General features: G+C 34.7%; 1 protein-coding gene across 2 annotated transcripts in view; it reads left to right on the top strand.

Annotated features, from left to right (window-relative positions):
• The window catches only part of sh3gl3a (SH3-domain GRB2-like 3a), a 50,858-nt gene extending 30,993 nt beyond the window's left edge, over positions 1–19,865 (top strand). The window contains exons 2-11 of one of the 2 annotated variants that reach the window (XM_067401097.1): positions 3,805–3,873; positions 3,974–4,046; positions 5,743–5,886; positions 6,475–6,608; positions 7,052–7,210; positions 11,183–11,286; positions 11,476–11,600; positions 12,487–12,519; positions 12,854–12,922; positions 14,803–19,865. In XM_067401097.1, the coding sequence (XP_067257198.1) occupies positions 3,805–3,873; positions 3,974–4,046; positions 5,743–5,886; positions 6,475–6,608; positions 7,052–7,210; positions 11,183–11,286; positions 11,476–11,600; positions 12,487–12,519; positions 12,854–12,922; positions 14,803–15,008 (1,116 nt within the window). In that variant the 3' untranslated portion in view covers positions 15,009–19,865. The remainder of the gene's footprint in view (positions 1–3,804; positions 3,874–3,973; positions 4,047–5,742; positions 5,887–6,474; positions 6,609–7,051; positions 7,211–11,182; positions 11,287–11,475; positions 11,601–12,486; positions 12,520–12,853; positions 12,923–14,802) is intronic. The other variant, XM_067401098.1, reaches the window with a different exon arrangement.
• Positions 19,866–22,785: the final 2,920 nt, after the last annotated feature.

Raw genomic sequence — 22,785 nt, 5'->3', positions numbered from 1 at the left:
CTACTTTGAAAGACATTATCACTCTTTCTATTCTGAGCCTCCATTTCACAAGGTGCCATGCCGCTATCTGTCAGTGCTAATTAGAGAGTGCTTTGCTATCCGTCATGTTTTTTAGTGCAGTTCAGGGGTTGGTTTGTCTGTGCTTTTTGTGGCTTTTCACCCTCATAGACGGAAACCTTTTCTTTTGACTTGTTGACTCTAGCAAACGTGTGCAGCGCTGAATATGTCTGTGACCTTAATTTAATCGCGTGTTTGTTTGTAAGAGAAAGTGCAGTGTGCTGGAATGGGTGAGTGTCATCATGTCTGGACTTGTGCTGCAATTTCCTTCCTTATTAAATGGAAGAACGCATTGTTCATTCCTCAGTAAACTGAATGTTTGTCCATGAAGGGGAAATAAGAAATAGAGCTTATTTGTGAGACAAAACCTCTGTCTGCTTCTAATTTCACGAGTGGCAGTAGGTCATCAAACCATCACCCACACTGTCTATCTATCTATCTATCTATCTATCTATCTATCTATCTATCTATCTATCTATCTATCTATCTATCTATCTATCTATCTATCTATCTATCTATCTATCTATCTATCTATCTATCTATCTGTCTGTCTGTCTGTCTGTCTGTCGTTCTGTTGTTGTTCTATCTATCTATCTATCTATCTATCTATCTATCTATCTATCTATCTATCTATCTATCTATCTATCTATCTATCTATCTATCTATCTATCTATCTATCTATCTATCTATCTATCTATCTATCTATCTATCTATCTGTCTGTCTGTCTGTCTGTCTGTCTGTCTATCATTCTATCCATCTGTTTATCATTCTATCCATCTATCCATTTCCATATCCATTCTATCCATAAAAATTCCATTTATCACAATAAATGTGATTGTTGCATGTGCTGCTGTTTGAAAACATTCGTACGGCACTGTTTTATTGAGATGAATAAAAATGCTAATGGATATGTTCCAGCAGGTAACAAATAAAAATATATATTTTTAATAAAGCAAACAAAAAATACCAAATTACAAACTATACACCAGTGATTCCCAGTCCTGTTCCTGGAGGCACATCAACAGTGCACATTTAGGATGTCTCCCTTATCTGACCCACATATTTCTGGTCTTGGAGTCTCAATAATAAGGATAGAATATATATAGAATACTGCATAAGGATGTGAATTAGGACACAGCTATACAGTAACAGTTTGTGATATATTTTGAGACTTTATTTTGATAACCTGCATTTCATTAAGTGAGCCATCTGGTGCGATTCAGTCATTGAAGATCCTGTGATTGATTCAATAAACTCTTGCCAACTATGTTGCTTATGACAATCTTGTCATTAGAAGCACGTTCTGAACAGTGTGAGGGTTTCATGTGGGTGTTTGAACAACCTCTGCTCACATTCACCAGTGTATTAAAGAGAGAGAGTTTTGCAAAGACCCTCTGACCTCACGCCTTCATCTCTCGTGCACAGCAGCGTGGTAAACAAACTGCCAACAGACCAACTACAGCATCAGGGCCGGTGTTGGTGAACCAGAGGCAGAAGTAGGTCAGGATTCTGACTCTGACAAGTGTGTATGTGTAAATGTAGGCCAATTCATACTTCCACAGTTGGTGCTTTGTATTACCAATGAGGAAAAGGCTTAGATAATTTCTGAGCTTAGGTAATTGGAACAGTAGTGTGGAAAAACTACACAGCTAGTTGGCATCTTAATCAACTTGTCGTTCTTATTATAGAAGCTCTGTATAGTGAAGCAGGTGTTGAATTGGAGTGTAAGATCAAAATCCAAACTTTTCAGGCATGATTTCAAAGATTTTTGAGGTTTGACAAAGATGCACACATGCATAGTGAAAGGAAATGCATTTTCTTGTTCTGTTCTCTAGCTATTTTATGTCCATAATCTGACATGTGTGGTGTCGTATCCACCTTACACAGATATATTGAAGAATAATTGAATAAAATGTCTGACTTTTTTTTTTTTTTTTTTTTCATTTTTTTCAGTCTCTCACCGTGGCAAAAATGTTAACCTAATTTTCGTCCTGCAATGCAAGATATGTTAATCCTCTTAATAGTGCTGTTTAACTAGTCTGGATTATGTTTGGCACCACTTGATATGTGTCACCCGTTCACATATACTGAGATATTTGTTTTTTCTTTAGCGGGGCCACTCAGTGTTACATAATGACAGCTACTTTAGCTTAGTTGTGTTTCTAAATAGTTTTCTGAGTCACATCAAACAGTAGTGGACTATTTATATAGTAAATGTCATAAAATGATATTGAGTTTCTGGATAATACAGATGAAATCAAGCGTATGGCATCACGTTATGACGCTCAGCTGATCTATGTCTACCTATAGGAAAACGATGCCCATCACTATATAAGTATATAAGTCGTCTTTTCAGTTATCCTTCAGCTGCTTTCATTGTGTTTCATCGGTTAATTATCCTCCACCATCCCCAGCTCCTCTTGTCCAAAGTCAGGATTTAGCCTCTGATATTCCTAATGTCATTGTCATCAAGAACAGGGGCGTTAATTGGGTATAGCAGGGTGTGGCAGCTGCCTGGTCAGGTCAATGTAAAGTAGTATTGCAGGATTAACAGAGTTATATTACTACGTGTAACATAATATGTAATGATTTAATAAAAGAGAAAAGCAAGTAAATTAAAACGATCTGGTTGTTATATTCGTGTCACGTAAGTTTAATGACACTGCAAATGTTTCTATTTACAACTTGGTTTTGCAGTGTTGAGTATTGTAGCCAATCACAGCCATTTCTGTTGAAAATAATGACCAATCAGAGGTGTTTAAGTTACCAGTAGTAAGAATCCTCTTTGTTTCTCTCAAAACATGTACGGGTTTGTTTAGCACTTTAAGTTTATCAAGTTTTATATGCGCACAAATTCTCCAATTATAATGAAGTTTAGTCTGATTCATTGATTAAAATTAGTTTGTGCTGAACTGACTGACAGCTTTAGTGACTATAAAGGAAGCGCTCTTTACTCGCGGTCTGTGTAATTTAATTTGCAATTTAAAGAAAAGTTTTCATTTTTCATGAGAATTTGTGACCTGTACTTCACACTTCATTACAAAAATGACAAAAATAAAATTTTAATGTTATAATAGGGATTTGATCATCTCTAAAAATAAATTCAAAAGCAAAATGTGTGAAAAAAATACACATATATATATATGGTTAGTTTTTAAATGTTAAAACAAGTGTTTGTTTTTCACCAAATGTTAGTTTTCCTACATCATGAAACTTTGTTTTACAAATAGTGACAATCTGTGAAAGATGAACGTTTGAAACGTTTGGTCATCACATGAAAAATAAATTTAAATTGTATAATATTCAAACTTTTGAGCATTGAAGTGCTGGACAAGGTTGAAAGTCCTTGAAAATCTAAATCTTGTGCTAAATTTCAGTTACCTTTGATGAAGTGATCCTGACAGAAATAATAATTATTTTGTACTTGTGATGGTTGATAACTTATAAATAGCTGATTTATTTATATATATAAAAAAAAAAAAAAAGTGATGTAGAGCTATATTTAAAATGGAAAGAAATAGTATCCAGTATCATCCAATAATGTCGGTTGATTAATAAATAATCTGAACCCATGATGTCAGGCATCATTTCTATAATAAGCTAAGATAGAGGCTCTTTATTGATTTTTACTTCCGCCCTCCCCAGTTTGTGCACAGGAAAACATCATGTGATTTCAGCCTGCCAAATGTCACTACTTCCTGTCCCTGATCTAATCTCTCTCTCTCCCTCTCTCTCTATGTTTCTAGTTATTAAGTGAAAAGATAAGTGGTGCAGAAGGGACAAAACTCGATGAAGACTTCACGGAAATGGAGCGGGTGAGAACTGCAGAAACGAGCCCCTTCTTCTCACCTGATTTATGTTATAAGCATGCATACTTTTACCATCTTTACTCTATTTATTCTTACTGCTTTTCAGAAAATAGAAGTCACCAACAAGTCTGTTTTTGAACTTATAACTAAAACCACAGAATACCTTCAACCAAACCCAGGTATGATTCAGAAATCAAAACGATTTACTGCACTTATTATTGCATTTAGTCATTCACATTACACCTGAAATAAGGAGGCAAGGCATGGTGTCCGAGTTAAAGACTTGTGGAACACCACATAATTGACACTATCAACAAGTGACCAATGCAATAATAACTTAACACTATTTATTAAAACCAAGTCACATCAAAGTCACACTACTGTTCAAAAGTTTGGGGTCTTTCTTTCTTCAGTCGAAAAGAATTTAAGGTTTTTGAGGAAAACATTCCAGGATTTTTCTCCATATAGTGGACTTCACTGGGGTTCAACGGGTTGAAGGTCCAAATGTCAGTTTCAGTGCAGCTTCAAAGAGCTCTACATGATCCCAGACGAGGAATAAGAGTCTAATCTAGAGAAACCATTGGCCATTTTCTGGAAAAAAAAAAAAACAAAAAAAAACTTTTTAACCACAAATGCTCTGTGATGCGCCACGCATTACGTAATGACGTTGGAAAGGTCACACGTGACGTAGACGGAAGTATCACGGTAAGGCGAAAAACTAATTTTCTCCTCCAACTTCAAAATCTTAAATCGTAAGACATCGTTGTTTAACCTTTTGTTGTAAAGGGCATCTGACTCTGCAAGTTCACTTCGTAAACACTGGGTCGGTACTTCCACCTACCAATCGTGACCTTTCCAACGTGATTACGTAATGCGTGGCGCATAGCAGAGCAGTGCAAGATGAGCATTTGTGTTTAAAAGGTATATAAGTGTTTATTTTTTTAGAAAATGACCAATCGTTTCTCTAGATGAGACTCTTATTCCTCGTCTGGGATCATGTAGAGCTTTTTGAAGCTGCACTGAAACTGACATTTGGACCTTCAACCCGTTGAACCCCAGTGAAGTCCACTATATTTTCCTCAAAAACTTAATTCCTTAATTTCTTTTTGACTGAAGAAAGAAAGAAATGAACATCTTGGATGACATGGGGGTGAGTAAATTATCAGGAAATTTTAATTCTGAAGTGAACTAATCCTTTAATGTGGCATGATGGCGGCAGACCTTCACTCATATTTTTTGTGTATTTCAATTATAAATGTAATCTACAATAGTTAATAATTCAACCACTCACCAATGTAATCATCCATTTCCAGCATTCAGACTGATTTGTGGACCTGATTGTCAAGTCACCTTTATTTATAGATGTTTATACAATACAGACCGTTTCAAAGCAGTGATAACAGGAAAATGATTCATTGATGCAAACAGTGTTCATTTCAGCTGTATAGTTCAGTGTTGATTCAGTTCTGCTGTAAAGATCATCAATTATTAAATTAGTTCAATTCATCTATAAAGCAGTTCTGCAGAAAACAATGTCAACGTCCAGCTCAGTTCAGTTCTCATCCAATAGTGTCAATAATATTGAGATGAGAAAATAATACTTAGAACTCACCTCCTCTGAAACTTCATCACTGTTGCACAATATTAATTTATAAAAAAAGTGGTTTACACACTGTTTTATCCGTATTTGGAAATTGTAATGTTTTGGTGTTCTTTTCCATGCATTATTTATTTATTTATTGAGTAGGCACTGCTTCTCTTTCCTCCTCAAGAAAAACACTTCTGCTGCTAAATTACTGTAATTTCACTTCCAGTGACTCATGTTTAGAGTGCACTGTTGGCTTGATCATGAGCGTGTCGTGTATGTCCCCACAGCATCAAGAGCCAAACTGGGAATGCTCAACACCGTGTCTAAAATCAGAGGGCAGGTGAAGACGACGGGCTATCCTCAAACTGAAGGGCTATTAGGAGACTGCATGCTGCGATACGGACGGGAACTGGGGGAGGAGTCCACTTTCGGTAACGTCCGCACATACCAACAGTCAAGCACACACATGCACAGACATGAACCACAGGCAGAAGGTTACAGAAATCCAGCAGCAATGCGAAGGAATGCTAGTCGATCTCTCTCGAGAACCACAGACTTGCACATCGTGCATTGTGAAACGTGCTTCCTGTCATAGGGCTGTCCTTATAGCATCTAAACACGAGTCTGACACCTTGTGGTGACTTGTGGATGCCAATTATTTTGCATTGACTTCCATTGTCGCTCATCCAGTCAGAATTTAAGGCAGATTTATTTGTGTAATAAAAATTAGCTTTAGTGTTTTAAGTATTCTGATACAAAAATGTATAGCATCCATATCATTCATAAGAATCGTATCTTTTCGGTGAAATGCCTTTCGGTTGTAAAGTATTTTATCATTGGATTATCAAAAAAATTAATCATTACACATTTTTCCATTAATTTATATAATATTTTTCTATATATCCATTCCTATTTGCAAACACTTGCTTGTGTTACCCATTATTAAATCACAGTTCTGATTATTTGATCTTTATATGAAAGTCAAACGTTGCTTCAGTAGGTCTACGTCATCTTCTCAGGGGCTGCGCTGGTGGACATTGGTGAAGCCATGAAACAGATGGCCGATATTAAAGATGCCCTCGATATCAACGTGAAACAGAACTTCATTGACCCATTTCAGACTCTACAAGACAAAGACCTCAAAGAGATTGTGGTATGACACAGTTTCGTTCTATATTAACACTTAATTTTAAAGAGTTACAAAAAATAAAAATAAGATTTTGCATTTAAAAATGTTTTCTACTTAAATGTCTTTTGAAATGAGGTTTGAAAAGATCCAGGCATACCAATGGCCTAGAAAAAGCTGCCTACTTGGAGCACGTCGCCCCCTCATGGTGGCCGTTATGTTGACCACACAAATCTACTCAATTTATTTCCCTGATCCCCCATATTATCAGACACTGTCATTTACAGAATGAAGTTTGTGTTTAAGGTTTAACATCAAGCAGTTTGTGTTTAAGGTTAGTGAAATACAGCTATATTGACTAGGCTGATTAATTGATTAATGTTTGGTCATTTCCAGATAATGAGCATCTGTCAGTAACTTTTTCTTGACTGATCACTCAATGAAAGCATGTTGTGTGACTTCCCTGATAGCATCATCTGAAGAAGCTGGAGGGTCGACGGTTAGACTTTGACTATAAGAAGAAGCGTCAGGGCAAGATTCCTGATGAGGAGATCAAACAGGCTGTGGAGAAGTTTGAGGAGTCCAAAGAACTTGCTGAGAGGAGCATGTTCAACTTTTTGGAGAATGATGTAAGGGACAAAAAAAATAATGTTTACATTAAAGGATTAGTTCACCTTCAAATAAAATTTTCCTGATAATTTCCTCACCCCCATGTCATCCAAGATGTTCATGTCCTTCTTTCTTCCGTCGAAAAGAAATTAAGAAAGAAATAATTTGATGAAAACATTCCAGGATTATTATCCTTATAGTGGACTTCAATGGGCTCCACAGTTGAAGGTCAAAATTACAGTTTCAGTGCAGCTTCAAAGAGCTCTACATGATCCCAGATGAGGAATAAGAGTCTTATCTAGAGAAACCATGTGTCATTTTCTAAAAAAATACAACTGTATATGCTTTATAAACACAAATGATCTCCTTCCAAGTGGTTCCACCAAAACTTCACTTCAAAAAGCTTACGCTGTATGTCCTACGCCTTCCCTATTCTACTTACGGAAAAAATGTAACTGCCGCTGCGTTCGTTCCGTAAGTAGAATAGGGAAGGCGTAGGATATACAGCGTAAGCTTTTTGAAGTGAAGTTTTGGTGGAACCACTTGGAAGGAGATCATTTGTGTTTATAAAGCATATACATTTACATTTTTTTTTCGAAAATGACCGATCGTTTCGCTAGATAAGACTCTTATTCCTCGTCTGGTATCGTTTAAAGCCACTTGAAGCTGCACTGAAACTGTAATTTTGACCTTCAACAATTTGGAGTCCACTGAAGTCCACTATAAGGACAATAATCCTGGAATGTTTTAATCAAAAACCTTCATTTCTTTTCGACTGAAGAAAGAAAGACATGAACATCTTGGATGACATGGGGGTGAGTAAATTATCAAGAAAATTTTATTTGAAAGTAGTGAACTAATCCTTTAACTAACATGAACTAACAGTGAGCAGTATATATTTTTTCTACAACATTTAATAATCTGTGTCTGTTAGTAGATACAATTGTTTGTTCATGTTAACTAATTAAAAAAAGAAACCTTACTGTATATATAATCTGTATGTGTTGCACACTATACTTTTTTCATGTATATTGCACATATTGGCCCTCATTTATCAAACGATCGTACGCCAGAAAACCCTGCATACGCTCGTTTCTACGCAAAATTTGGCTTTTATCAATATGAGCGTGAGTGGTGACTACGCTCAAATCTCACGTCAGGTCTCAGCTCGTGTACACATGTTTCTGAGTCAGCGGGAGCTTGCAGTGCAGCAGTAAATCTGGAGAACTGTTTGTTTGTTTGTTTGTTTTATTTAACAAAATTTAAAACATAATACAAAAAAGTCAAAAAATAGACACACATTTCAAAATTGTTGAGGATAAAATACACAAAAAAGCCTTAGGCTTATTTCCATTGTGGTCTTCGATATCATAAAAAAATGGACGATCAAATCATTTATGGAGTGAAACTTTCATCACCTTCAGAAACTCAATAAACACAACTTCAAATTCAAACATCAATGATAAAACAACCATTTTTTAACTTCCTTTTTAAAAATGCTCTAATCTTGTATCTCTTGGATACATCTAGGTAATTTATTCCAAGCAACAGAACTAGTAAATAGAAATTAATTTTTTTCCCATTTCACTCTTAAACCTACAAGGATATATATCATTTTTACTCGCCCTTGTAGAATGACAGTGAACCTCTCTTACAAATACATAATATTTTAAAGGTACTTTGGAACCATTTTCTTTAATATCTTAAACACCATGACTAGTTAAAAAAAAAAAAAAAAAAAAAAAAAAAAAACTTTTTTCTACTTTTAAAAAACAAATTTTCCTATAATGTTCTTCTAGCAAATGCATCTGTGGGTGTACTTTCAAAATAACCCTACACAACTTATTTTGAGCAGTCTGCAATTTATTTTTTAATTTCTTTGAAATACCGCTATACCAAAAAAATGCAGCATAATCAAAGTGTGTCTGCACTAGTGCACAAGCCAACATTTTTAAAGTTTCCATATCTAAAAAACCTGCCTGTCTTGCTAAAACTTTTATTCGATTACAAATTTTTGAGTGAGCTAAAACAGCCATTTTTTCTCCTGTCAGATTACAATCCAAAACACAACCCAAGTATTTTACTTCTCGTTTAGATGTAATAATTTGATCTCCAACCGTTACCTCAAATCTAAAACATTTTTTCAATTTAACAGCTGGGCCAAATAATATAGCTTCAGTTTTCCCCAAATGTAAAGACAGTTTGTTATGGCAAAACCACTTAGAGACCCCTTCAATCTCTCTTCTTAATTCATATTCAGTAACATCCTTCCTCTCGTGAGAGACAATTATTGCTGCATCATCTGCATATAATAAAAGCTTATTTGAACAAGCCAAATTTAAATCAGTAATTGATGTTATGAAAACATTTAGTTTATTTTCCTGACTGACAATCACTAAGCGATCATTAACCATTAAATGACACTATGAAAATGTCAAATTAAAATTAAATTAGAATTTTTTTTTTCTTTCCAGGGATTTCGCTTGGTATGTGCAAATGGCTGCATCAACAGAACATTAGGATTCACACATCATGCAACGCAGAGAAAAACAAAATATAGCCTACAAGGAATAAAAAAAAATAGGACTACACGAAATATATTTCACTGAAATAATTAACAGATAACAAAACAAAAGAGAAAAGCTGTGCATCAAGTGGGGCTAGTTCAGGCTACGCTCTTGCTGTATTTGTTTTCTTTATTTTATTAAAATATTAAATCCAATTGATCGCGCGGGCGCTTCACTCAGGCACGCAGACCCAACATTTAATTTCTAGTGTTGCTAATTTTACATTTTAGCCATTTATCAGCAAACTAAAATGCAGACAAAGTTAACACTGCTCAGTTTAATGGTCTGCTATCCATCTGTACCAGTCGGTCCACGCAACACCCAACCAAACACATTTTTTGCGCATGTGACGGATGATGTTTTACGTGGATAATAGAAAGCCTCATTTACATAATGAACAGTAGTTCAGCAACCAATAAATGTTACATCGTGAATATGGAAATGTTTGGATTCCTCCTGAATGAGAGAGGTAGGCTATGTGAGCCCAATTCAGTTTTGCTTTAATTAAATTCATTTCTGCTTTATAATGAATGCCACAGTAGCCTAATTTTTGTTTCAATTTATAATACATAGCTACTTATTTTTCGTGCTTGTTCTGTTCTGAATTAATTAAATTTAAAGGATTTTCTGTGGAGTGAGGTACTAAAATAACAAAATTGATATATATATATATATATATATATATATATATATATATATATATATATATATATATATATATATATATTGTAATGGTATTTTCTTTTTAAATTTATTTTTAGAGTAAGATAAATTTATTTTTCATGTGATTACTTCCGGGTTACGTGTTGTTCTCAAATTTGGGACGCAATATTTAAATCAAGACAGTTTTCAGTCGCCACATTTATCAACACCCGTTCCGTTCATTCGTGCGATGGAATTGGCCGCATACAAAAGTTTAATGAATCACACGTGAGCGTTGTTGTACGCTGGTTTCTACGTTCGTTTGATAAATGAGGGCCATTGTGTTAGTGTTGTCAAAAGTACCTATACTAAGTCTGTACTGAAATTTTAAAAATTTGACACTTTGAGCGGATTCATAAGCACCTCTGATTGGCCTTTCACACGCTCATCAGATATCTCTGTTATTGGCTACATTGATCAACACCCATGAGCGTTTGAAAGCAGGCATCTTTCAAACACTCCCGTGTGTATCTGTGTAAGCGCTCGGTGAAGAGCGTCATTGATGACTGTTTATAACATGTTTTTGAAGCGTTGATCATTGTAGCCAATCACAGAGATATCTGATGAGCACATGAACACACAGGCCAATCAGAGATGTTTATGAATCCGCTCAGTTTCTTGTATGTCCCATAACTGTACTTAAAACAATTTCCAGTGCCTTGGCTGTATGGCAGTAAAGTTTCTGTTCAGGGGTTAAACGTCATGTCTTTCACTCACCTGTAGGTGGAGCAGGTGAGTCAATTATCAGCTCTGATCGAGGCGGCGCTGGATTACCATCGACAGTCCTTGGAGATCCTGGAGGAACTCAACAGCAAAATACAGAACAGGTATCTTCAACCTCACAGGCTGGTAATGAATCTCATAAATTCTGAAGCCTGTTTTGTTCCACTATACAGACATTGTTGATTTTGATTTTCGTTGCTTTAGACACCAGACAAATGATGTTATCAAAGTGTTAAAAAGGCTTCTTGCTAATATACATTTGAGTTTATGCACATATATATCTGCTCTCGCAGGATATCCACCGCAAGCAGTCGGCCCAAAAAAGAGTTCAAGCCAAAGTCGATCATGTCCAGTTTGGAGACCAGTGAGAACACACAGCACAATGGACTTTCCCACACCTCATCAGTCAAAACCACAGGTATCAACGAGGAAACTTCCGGACAGCTCTCAGGAGGAGAGCTTCTTATGTGCTTCAGTCTAAGCGAGAAAATTTGCCCCAGACAAAGTGCAGAATCTTTATTATATATGTTGTGTTTTATCGTAACTTTTATTTGTTAAAATATGTTTCAATCCTAAAACATTCACTTAATATCTAGATTTAAATAATATATTTTTTAATGTGGTATAATTCTGGATAACTTTAATAAAGTAATGCAAGTACAGTGCTTATGATTAGTAGCAAATGGTACTAAAATCTAGACATTTTATATATATATATATATATATATATATATATATATATATATATATATATATATATATATATATATATATATATATATGAATAAAATGAATATATATATATATATTATTTAATATATATATATATATATATATATATATATATATATATATATATATATATATTATATTATATTTTTTTTATTTGTTTATTTTTATTTTTTCCGCATATGGTTAGTTTGTAGCATATAGACATTTTTATTATATATATATATATATATATATATATATATATATATATATATATATATATATATATATATATATATATATATATATAATATATATATTTCTAGATTTAAATAATAATGAAATAATAATCTAATTATGGACAAAATATTTATTAGTCATAGTTCATGTTTAGTAGCAAACATTTTTTAGTTTTGTGTTCCCCTGTTTTTTGTTTCATTTTGTGATATTTATTTTCATTATCATTCTGACTGTCGTCATTTCCTTTTAAGTAATTTAAAATCGAGAGATTCATAAATAGCTTTCATTGTGTGTTGCTCACATATTTCACCCCCATCATGTTTTCTTACATAATTCCTTCATATTCTTTTCAGATATGCAGATCAACCACACTGTAAATGGAAAAAGTAGGTGTTAATGTTTATCATAGAAATATTGTTTTACCTGTTTGTAAGAGTAGGACTATTTATATTTCAGTTGCATGATGCATATGAATCAGACATGAAAAGACTTTAAAAGTAGAAGTATTGGGAAGATTTAAAACATTTTAAAACCATAAAGAGGATGCTGAAAGTTAGCAAAGTAAAAGAATCAAAACCAGACAGCCGTGCAATTCCCATCCATAATTCATAAATTACATGGTTGATTTTTTGTGGTCATGTTCATCAACTGTGTTTTATTTAATGAATCATGTGTATGTGTCTGTCTCTCATGTTTGATCTTGTGTGTTTTTGCTCTCAGTTGATCAGTTCACACACACACCATCCATGACTGTATCATGGCCTGAAAGCCCCAATGGCAATAGCAAACGTGAGTATTGTCCTGTAGGATCATGCCCAGACACTCACTGAATGTGAGGTAGTTGGCAAAACCCAGCCCTAAAAAAAGCAGGAGATGTGCAGTAATTTGAATTCTGCAGAAATAAGTTGAGCTTTTGTTTGATAACTGCAGTCACAGATTTCATGTGAACCTACTCATCTCATCTACCCACACATCGACTCTCAAACTACATTATTCCATGATTTTCTGTTACTTTCCTCTTAATAACCTGGTGCTATTTTAACATTAGCTATTCTGGCTGTTTGGAAGCAGCCCAGAGGTGTTAAATATTTTGTTTTAAACACAATTTTCTCATCCTCATGTGATTTAAGACTTGTATGACTTTTGTTTGTTCTTTGGAAAACAAAAAGAGAATTTCTGAAGATTTTTTTCAACATCATTTCATAGTGACCGGCGTCTTTAAAGTTGCCAAAAAACATTATGAAAACAGTCCATGCAACTTGTTTGCAACACTGTTTACAAGTTAATGAACTACATTTGTGCATTATTATGCTTTTTTGTGCATTATGATGGAATTATATTTGATGGCTTTATATGAAGAACAGACTGAATGTAAATGAACATTAAGGACCCTATCATACACCCGGCACAATGTGATGCCAGGAGCGAAGCAAGTGTTTTTTGCTAGTTTCAGGCTGACGCAGTTATTTTCACATCCAGTGGCATTTTGTTTAAATAGCAAATGCACTCATGCCCATCTGTTTTTCCGTTTGCTTCCACCATGTAAATAGTGAATCCGCCATGGCTCGAGCACAACTGGCTTTTAAAGGGAAAGGCATGAGAATCTGATTGGTTTATTACACGTTATGCCCAAAACACCCATGACTCATTAAGAGACTAGGTACAACCCTTTTGGACCTTTTTTCCTGTCGTTAAACTAGCAAAAGTGGATTCGGACACGCCCTAAGTGCACTTGCGCCGTGCGCTTTAGACTATGTGCTTAGATCTTTAAAATAGAGCCCTCAATGTGCAGTATGTAATATTGACAGCTAGTGCTAGAAATGGGTACTGCAGTCCAAATTCAAAATATTGGAGAGGGTTGTTTCTCACTCCTCCTCAGACTCGACACTCACACGGGTTGCCAGATTAAGAACACACAAATAGGAACGAGCGCAATGGACAGTGTGAGGTGATCGAGCCTTACACTGCAAGTTGATTTATCTGTGTTTTAATACACCTCTGGTCATAGTGCTTTCTAGATGGATGCAGAGGCTTTTAAGGTCGGGTAGAATCTGTGATCTCTGGCCCAGTTTGTTTGCTGGTTTTCGTGGCCACAGTACGCTTTTCTGCAAACTGGCAGTGGGCGGAGTCACACAGACCAAAACAATAACACACATTCCGACACGGAATGCATATTTCAAAGTAGAATATCTGGCTGTGGAATTGTTTTTTTTTTTTCAGAGAAACAAGTATGTGAATTTAACATGTTTCCTAAATAACTGCAAACATATTATGGTATTTTTATGCTTTAGTACAGTAAAAAAAAAAAAAATAATAATTACATACAGCACCTTTAACTGAAATAAAATATAATTTCTCATTTTCATTTAATGCTGAAATATTAAAATAACTAAAACTAAATTAACAAAAATTACAAATAAAACTTTAAAAGCCAATAGACATATTAAAATAATAGTAAAAACAATAAAATGACTGAAAACAGAAAAAATAATAATAAAATATAGATCAAAATATTAACAAAAACTATAATAGCGTATCAATGATACTAAAAAAGCACTGGTCTGACCACAATAGGACAAGAACATAAGGACAATATTTTGATTTATAGGTGAACTATTCTTTCAACGAGTGTTTAAATCTGTGGCGTGATTGTGTTTTCCTCATTACAGAAATAGAGTCACACATGGACCAGCCCTGCTGTCGATCGCTCTACGACTTTGAGCCGGAGAACGAGGGAGAGCTGGGATTCAAAGAGGGCGACATCATCATCCTCACCAATCAGATTGATGAGAACTGGTATGAAGGCATGATTAACGGAGAATCGGGCTTCTTCCCCATAAACTACGTAGAGGTCCTAGTGCCCCTGCCTCAATGAGCCAAGCCGACGACCACGGGTCACTGACCACACGCCAAACTAGACTGTCTCAACCGTCCACTCACCCAACATCCTCTGCTGCATTCTCACCAATGAAAGCCTTGCGTTTTACCACAGACTATTTTGAAGCTTTTATGTTTCAGTATTTATTTCTTATTATGTTTTCCAGGCCTCATGGTGCAACATCTAGACACTGCAAAAAAAAATGTAATCAGTATTTTTGCTTTGTTTTTTAGTAAAATATCTAAACATCTTTAGAACTAAAACTGCAAATTATATTTTTACTTAAACCTCATTATAAAATAAAAAGGGCTGTCGAATTATGATGGATTTAATTAATGGAAAAAATAAAGCGTTAAAATTATTAATGCTTTTAAATCATCCCAGCCCGGAAGCTAGTGATTCTAGTTTATAAAGTTATAAATATGGATATTTTTCTTACAAAACCCCATCGCTCGGCTTCAGAAGGCCTTTGTCGACTCCCTGGAGTCGTATGGATTACTTTTATGAGGGATGAATGCACTTTTTTGGGCTTTAAAATCTCGAGCCCCATTCACTCCCATTATAAAGCTTGAAAGAGCCAGGATATTTATTAATATAACTCTGATTGTGTTCATCTGAAGAGATAGTCATATATACCTATAGGACGGCTTGAGGGTGAATAAATCATGGAATAATTTTCATTTTTGGGTGAACTATCCCTTTAATATCAGGTGTAAATGGGGTCTTACATATCATGCAGTTTAGAAGAACATGATGCAGTGCACTAACTGACTATGTGATTAAAACCTATTATAATGCAGCTAAAATGCCACAAAAATTAAAGATACGAGGCAAAAATGCCCCGTGTGGGTTTTTGTCTTATATTTATATCATATGATATATAGTTTAGCAACATCACACGAGCAAGAGTGCTGTTTTTTCCCCCGTATATCTGCACGATTGCAAATGTGATATAATCAACATTTTCAAGGTCCAGAAAGGTACTAAAGACATCGTTAAAACAGTCGACGTGACTGCAGTGGTTCAACCTTGATGTTATGAAGTGACGAGAATAATTTTTGTGTAACAAAAACAAAATAACGATTTTATTCAACAATTTCTTCTCTTCCCTGTCATTATCCTTACACAGGTGACACAGTAAGCACAGTGAAGGCTTCCATGTTAAGTCCGAATGCCGGCTCAGTATTGCCCAAAGCTGATCACATGATCAGCACGAATGGCCAATAATGAGTCGGCGTTCTGATGTAGATGCTGGAAGCGCTGGACGTAAACAACGTATGAGAATGACACAGAAGATTTGTTTTGTTTTTGTGCACAAAATGTATTGCTTCATAACATTAAGGTTGAACCACTGCAGTCACATGACTGTTTTAACAATGTCTTTAGTACCTTTCTGGACCTTGAAAGGGTCGGTTAAATTGCTGTCATATACCTCTTGGATTTTATCAAAAACATCTTAATTTGTGTTCTGAAGATAAACAAAGGTCTTACGGGTGTGGAACGACATGAGGGTGAGTAATTAATGACAGAAATTTCATTTTTGGATGAACTAGCCCTTTAAGACAGTGACTTACCATCTCATAATGGTGGTTTAATTTAATATTTAGAGTATAATTTAATTTTGCATTCATGCCGCCTCTGAGCTGCATTAAACAGTCTGTAAATATACCTAAATGCCACTTCAGATGCTGCTTTTGAAATAAAAAAATTATGGCCACATTGTAACCTTATGAGTTTGTGTAAAAAATTCAGTTGAATCAATGCTTTTCTCATCTAACACAATAATGACTTAAAATTTCTTAGATTAATTAGATAAAATAATTATTAGCTTGACAGCCTATACACACGTCATTTATTACACAACTTTGTTTCTCCAGAAAAAAAAATATTTTGATATATTTTAGGATGTTTAGCTATTTTTATTGGAAAACAACTAAAAACTGATAATGAAAGTCGTTTTTTGCAGTGTCATTTCAATGCACGTCTTATTTCAGCTTCAACGCAGCATTCACCTTGTTCATTTGAAAATGTGTCGCATCCAATGGGGTGGATTTGTACTTTCGCTGTCTCCGTATGTTTTTTTCTCTCTCTCTCTCTCTCTGATATGGGGTTTACCTGCCTGCGGTGGTCTTATGTGTTTTTTGAAACACAATTTTTCTATAAACTGTGACTATCTTGCCTGCTACTCTTATGAATGTCCTCTCTCTCTCTCTCTCCCTGTCTCCGTTTACAGACTTATTGTGATCTTAGGTATCATAGTAAGCATCGCGGGTGTTTTAATGGGTTTCGCGCCTTCAAGTGCTTTTTTGAGCGGTGGCTGTATTGCACTAAAGCTTTAGAATAACACACCCATTGATGTGCACATTTTATTTTTGTGTTGTTTTTTTTTGGTTTTAGGACATTGCACTTTCTACTGTATCTCTTTCTGCCATGCCGAGAAATACAAAATTTGATCAGTCTTATCTTATGGAGTGATAAAATATATATATATATAAAAATATATTGATATGGTTCACAACTTCGTACTGTATGTAACAAGAACTTTTTGCTCGCCTATGTCGTACTCTGAATGACATTTTAAAATTTGCAATGTTAATGAAACATTCTTGCCCTAGTTGAACCGTCCTGTGCTTATAAACTAAATCGGACATCTTTTGAATTCAGACCAACTTTGTTTGAAATGACAAAATTTGTCTCTGTGCTTGTCCACCAAAAATAGACTGTATTCTAGTAATGTCAAACATTATTTTTGTTACTCTGTGCAGAATGTTTCTTGTGCATGAAACTGAACTTTGAATGACTGTTTTTGTTTCTGTATTGGCCAGATACTGCCGTCCACCGTCACAGACGTGTCAGTCGTTTCAGACCGTTAACTTTTTGACTTGTCATTCCCTATTGTATCTTTTTCTGGCCAAATTAAGCAGTCAGAGAGCAAAAAGGGAAAAAAGAAAAATATGTTTGACACAAATTATACTTAAAGCTGCAATGTGTAACTTCCGTGCCACCAAACTTAAGTTGCCAAAAGTACTTTTTTTTTTTTTTTTTGCATTTTTTAACAAAAATGTCAGTGATCATTCATGACTGTTCAGTTACAAGTTTATTTCTTAGTATTACAGGTTGGTTTAGATCCCAAATCCTCAAAAGCCGTAATAATAGTTACACTTCTCTTAGCAAATGCCTCTAAATGTTTTCAAATATACCTGGATAATACAAATATATATATTTCCTAATTCGATTCAAATCACATTCACAAGCTCTTGATTTGATTAAATTTGATTCTAGTTCATTTGGATATAGAAAATTCTTGGATATAAAGAAATTCTCAGTCAACATTCCAGATTGGTATATTACAAAATTATGATTTATTCTTTAAACAACAGGCACAATATCGTTTTATTGATTCATTCGTTCATTAATTAGACTACACTGGTTTACTTTATGCTGTTTTTTGTTCATCCCAACTCAACTGAAAGATTTGTTTTGCAATTATTTCACGATACAGGAATGTTTTATCTGATCACATTCAATTCGTACTGTTAAATCAGTTAAATATCACTTTTTTGCTGCAGATTAAGTAGCGGGGATGCACAGTTACTAAAAAGCAGTGCAGCAAACATTTACAAAGAATAAAGAGAGATTTTTTTCCATTCTTTGGACAAACGTGTTCTCCCCAGAAACGCCTCCACCGGTTGAGCCAGAAGTTCATGTCAGACCACTATTGAGCACTATTTTGAAGGTGCTGCAGTGTTTACAATCCTCAGGAAGTCAACCTACTTACACGACCGTTCAAAAGTTTGGAGACGGTACTTTTAAAAGAAATGAATACTTTTATTCAGTGAGGTCACATTAAATTGATCAGAACGACAGTAAAGACATATGATGTTACAAAAGATTTATATTTTTAAATAAATGCTGTACTTTTGAACTTTCTATTGATCAAAGAATCATGAAAAAACTGAGTTTCCACAAAATATAAACTGTTTTCAACATTGATAATAATCAGAAATGTTTCTTGAGCAGCAGATCAGCATATTAGAATGATTTCTGAAGGATCATGTGACACTGAAGACTGGAGTAATGATGCTGAAAATTCAGCTTTAATCACAGGAATAAATTACATTTTACAATATATTCACATAGAAAACAGCTATTTTAAATTGAAATAATATTTCACAATATTACTGTATTTCTGATCAAAAACATTAAAAAATCATTAAAAGAAACAACCCAAATTTTGAACGGTAGTGTATAATTGTCTCAGCACAAAATACTGAAAAAAAAAACAACAACACATGGCAGCTTTAAATTCAAAAGTAAATAGATGTTCTAGTAAACGGAATGATCTGATTCTTGCAGAAATAGTATAGCACAGCAAACGACCTGATTTCTTTTAGAAGATGATTGTGAAAACAACAAGAAACTGTCAAAAGAAAACTCCAATCATCTCGGTCTCTAGATATAGTATAGTTCTGTACTTCCAAACACTATTACTAACTCCTGAACCAATTTTACAGTGTTCTTATGAAATTTCTTCTCCAATGTTCATCACTACATCACTGAGTGAAAGGAAAGGCTGCGAGTTGTTTTCTTTTTGCTCTCTGGCGTAATTTATACACAAAGTGGTTTATAGATGTTGTAAATGAAAATATTATTACACACTGTATATTGCATAAATAAATGATGTGGAAATATTGATTACATGTCATGGCTGATTGTACAGTTTTTTTGTTTTTTTTAAAGCTTATCCAAACAAACAAGTAGCAGCTGCCTTCAAATCTCTCATTTACTAACATACACTAAAATGGCATTTTGTAATCAAATTTAAAGGATAAGTTCACTTCAGAATTAAATTTCCTGATAATTTACTCATGTCATCCAAGATGTTCATGTCTTCCTTTCTTCATTTGAAAAGAAATGAAGGTTTTTGAGGAAAACATTCCTGGATTTTTCTCCATATAGTGGACTTCACTGGGGTTCAACGGGTTGAAGGTCCAAATGTCAGTTTCAGTGCAGCTTCAAAGAGCTCTACATGATCCCAGACGAGGAATAAGAGTCTCATCTAGAGAAACTATTGGTCATTTTCTGAAAAAATTAAAAATAAACATGTATATACTTTTTAAACACAAACGCTTGTCTTGCACTGCTCTGTGATGTGCCACACATTATGTAATCATGTTGGAAAGATCACGTGTGATGTAAGTAGAAGTACCGCGGTAGAGCGAAAATTTTCGCCTCCAACTTCAAAATCATCCGACATCGTTGTTTTACCTTTTTTTGTAAAGGGCATTTGACTTAGTTTTTGCACGTTTGCTTTGTAGCCACTGGCTCTATATCGCCACCTACATCATGCGTGACCTTTCCAACATGATTACGTAATGCGTGGAGCATCGCAGAGCAGTGCAAGATGACCATTTGTGATTTAAAAGTATACAATTTTTATTTTATTTTAGAAAATGTCCAAACGTTTCGCTAGATGAGACCCTTATTCCTTGTCTGGGATCATGTAGAGCTCTTTGAATAGGATGACTAGATTTCTCATGGAAATTAAAAAAAAACAAAAAACGTATTTAACATGCATACATTTATTTAAAATATTTTGTTGTTTGATTAACATTAATGACACAGACACGTATTTTAGGCTGCTTTCCCTTAACAATGCTGCCAATTTAGAGGTTTTGTCACTAGATTTAGCGATTTCCCCGCCCCTTTTGAGACCCCAAAAAGCCTAGCGTCAAATCTAGCAACTTCTTGGACAACTGCTTAATTTCAACTGAAAGCAATTGGCAACACTGTCCCTTTAAAACCGAATGCTAGAGTTTACTGACACACATCCAGTTTTCAGTGAGCTGTATGGGCCAGTTGTTCAAAAGTAATCTGATCGGATTTCGGCAATTGGATTGGATCAAATCTTGAAAATGGGTTGTTCAAAAAGAAAAAGGGGTTCTGAAATCAGATTAGAACAAGGAATCCAATTCTAGTTTTAATCTGGATCAAACCTTCAGTTTGTGTTGTTCAAAACTTGTCAGTAGGATTTGGATAACTTTTATCAAAAAAAAAAAAAAAAAAAAAAACGGGGTAGGATTTCAAGGTGGATTCCAGGAGGAAAATGTAGTAAAACTTTAAAACTGGTCAAAAAATACAACATTTATATCATGTAATATACATACACATTTTTTTTTATTTTGCTCTTGATTAGTTTAACTGTTAAATAAATTAGAAGTAGTTAGTTAGCCTTTCGGTAACCTACTGTAAATTAAAAAAAAAATTGGTGCCATAAAACAATCCCCAAACAGCTGTAAATATCCAACAAAAATATTATATTTAATTCAAAACCCATATTCTCTCTATCATCATGTCCCGTTAGTGGCTCCGTAGAGCACTGGTAATCCAGATTTGGTAGTCTGGAAAAGTGTGTATCTGGATCATGGTGATCCAATCCAATTTTTCTTTGAAAAACCAGCATAAAAGTAAGATGGATTACCTGATCCTGGATAACAAAACATGGGATTTCCAAATCCAGATCATTCTGATCCAGATTAAACTTTTTGAACAACTGGCCCTATGCGTTCACTTAAACCATAATCGACTGTATTTACGTGAGATACTCCACATGATGGGCGTTTCGACAACTGTGTCTGTATTTGACCACGCAGGGGCAAACTGAACTGAATCGGGATCGTGCGCTTCGGGGCCCGGTTTTTTAAAAGTAATCCACTAGGATTTTGGATAACGGATTGGATCAAATCTTGAAAATGTGTTTTTCAAAAGAAAAAACGGATTACATAATCGGATTAGATCACGTAATCCAATCTTGGTTTTGATCCGGATCAAACCTTTAGTTTGGGTTTTTCAATACTTTTTTGTAGGATTTGGATCACTTTGATCCAAAAAAACAGGATTATCCTGATCCCAACAGCGGGTAGGATTCCAGGAGGAAAATGTAGTAAAACTTTAAAACTAGTCAAAAAATACAACATTTTTATCTTGCTCTTGATTAGTTTAACTGTTAAAGTAATTAATTAAATGCAGACATTAGTCTACATATTTAGCCTTTCGGTAACCTACTCTAAAGTAAAAAAAAGTTTTGGTGCCATAAAACAATCCCTAAACAGCTGTAAATATCCAACAAAAATACATTTAATTCAAAACCCATATTCTTTCTATCAACATGTCCCTTTAGGGGCTCCGTAGAGCACTGGAAATCCAGATTTGGTGATCCTGAAAAGTTCCTATCCGGATCAGATTGATCCAATCCGATGTTGCTTTAAAAAACTGGCTCCAAAAGTAAACTGGATTACGTGATCACGGATCGCAAAAAAAGGATTACTAAATCCGGATCAATTTTATCCGGATTAAACCTTTTGAAAAACCCTGGTGTGTGTCATTCAGCTTGATACCACGTTGACAACTTGCTGCGCATAATAACATGATAAACTCTTTTTAAAATTTCTTGTTTAATGTACACGTACGCTTCTTTGACATCTTCGCGTCTGACTTGATCTCCACCACGCTCTCTAATATCCCGCCTTCACAAACTGCAAGTTAACCGATAACAAACTGTGATTGGATGGTAATTTTGTTCTCCATAATATACTATGATGAGATTGGCTACCTTAGATTTGGCTATTCTCACGTGACAAAAGACCGATACTCGCTTTTATACCTAGAAAAGACATTTTAGGAAAGAAGAAATACGGGACAAAACATGATTTTTTTCAGGAAAAATGGCTAGTGCCATTGTGGTTAAAAAGTAAATACATTTTTAAAGTAAATG

This window comes from Chanodichthys erythropterus, chromosome 11, assembly GCF_024489055.1.
Source record: "Chanodichthys erythropterus isolate Z2021 chromosome 11, ASM2448905v1, whole genome shotgun sequence".
Classification (NCBI taxonomy): Eukaryota; Metazoa; Chordata; class Actinopteri; order Cypriniformes; family Xenocyprididae; genus Chanodichthys; species Chanodichthys erythropterus.
The sequence above is the reverse complement of the archived record's forward strand: the minus strand, read 5'-3'. Positions and strand labels throughout refer to the sequence as shown.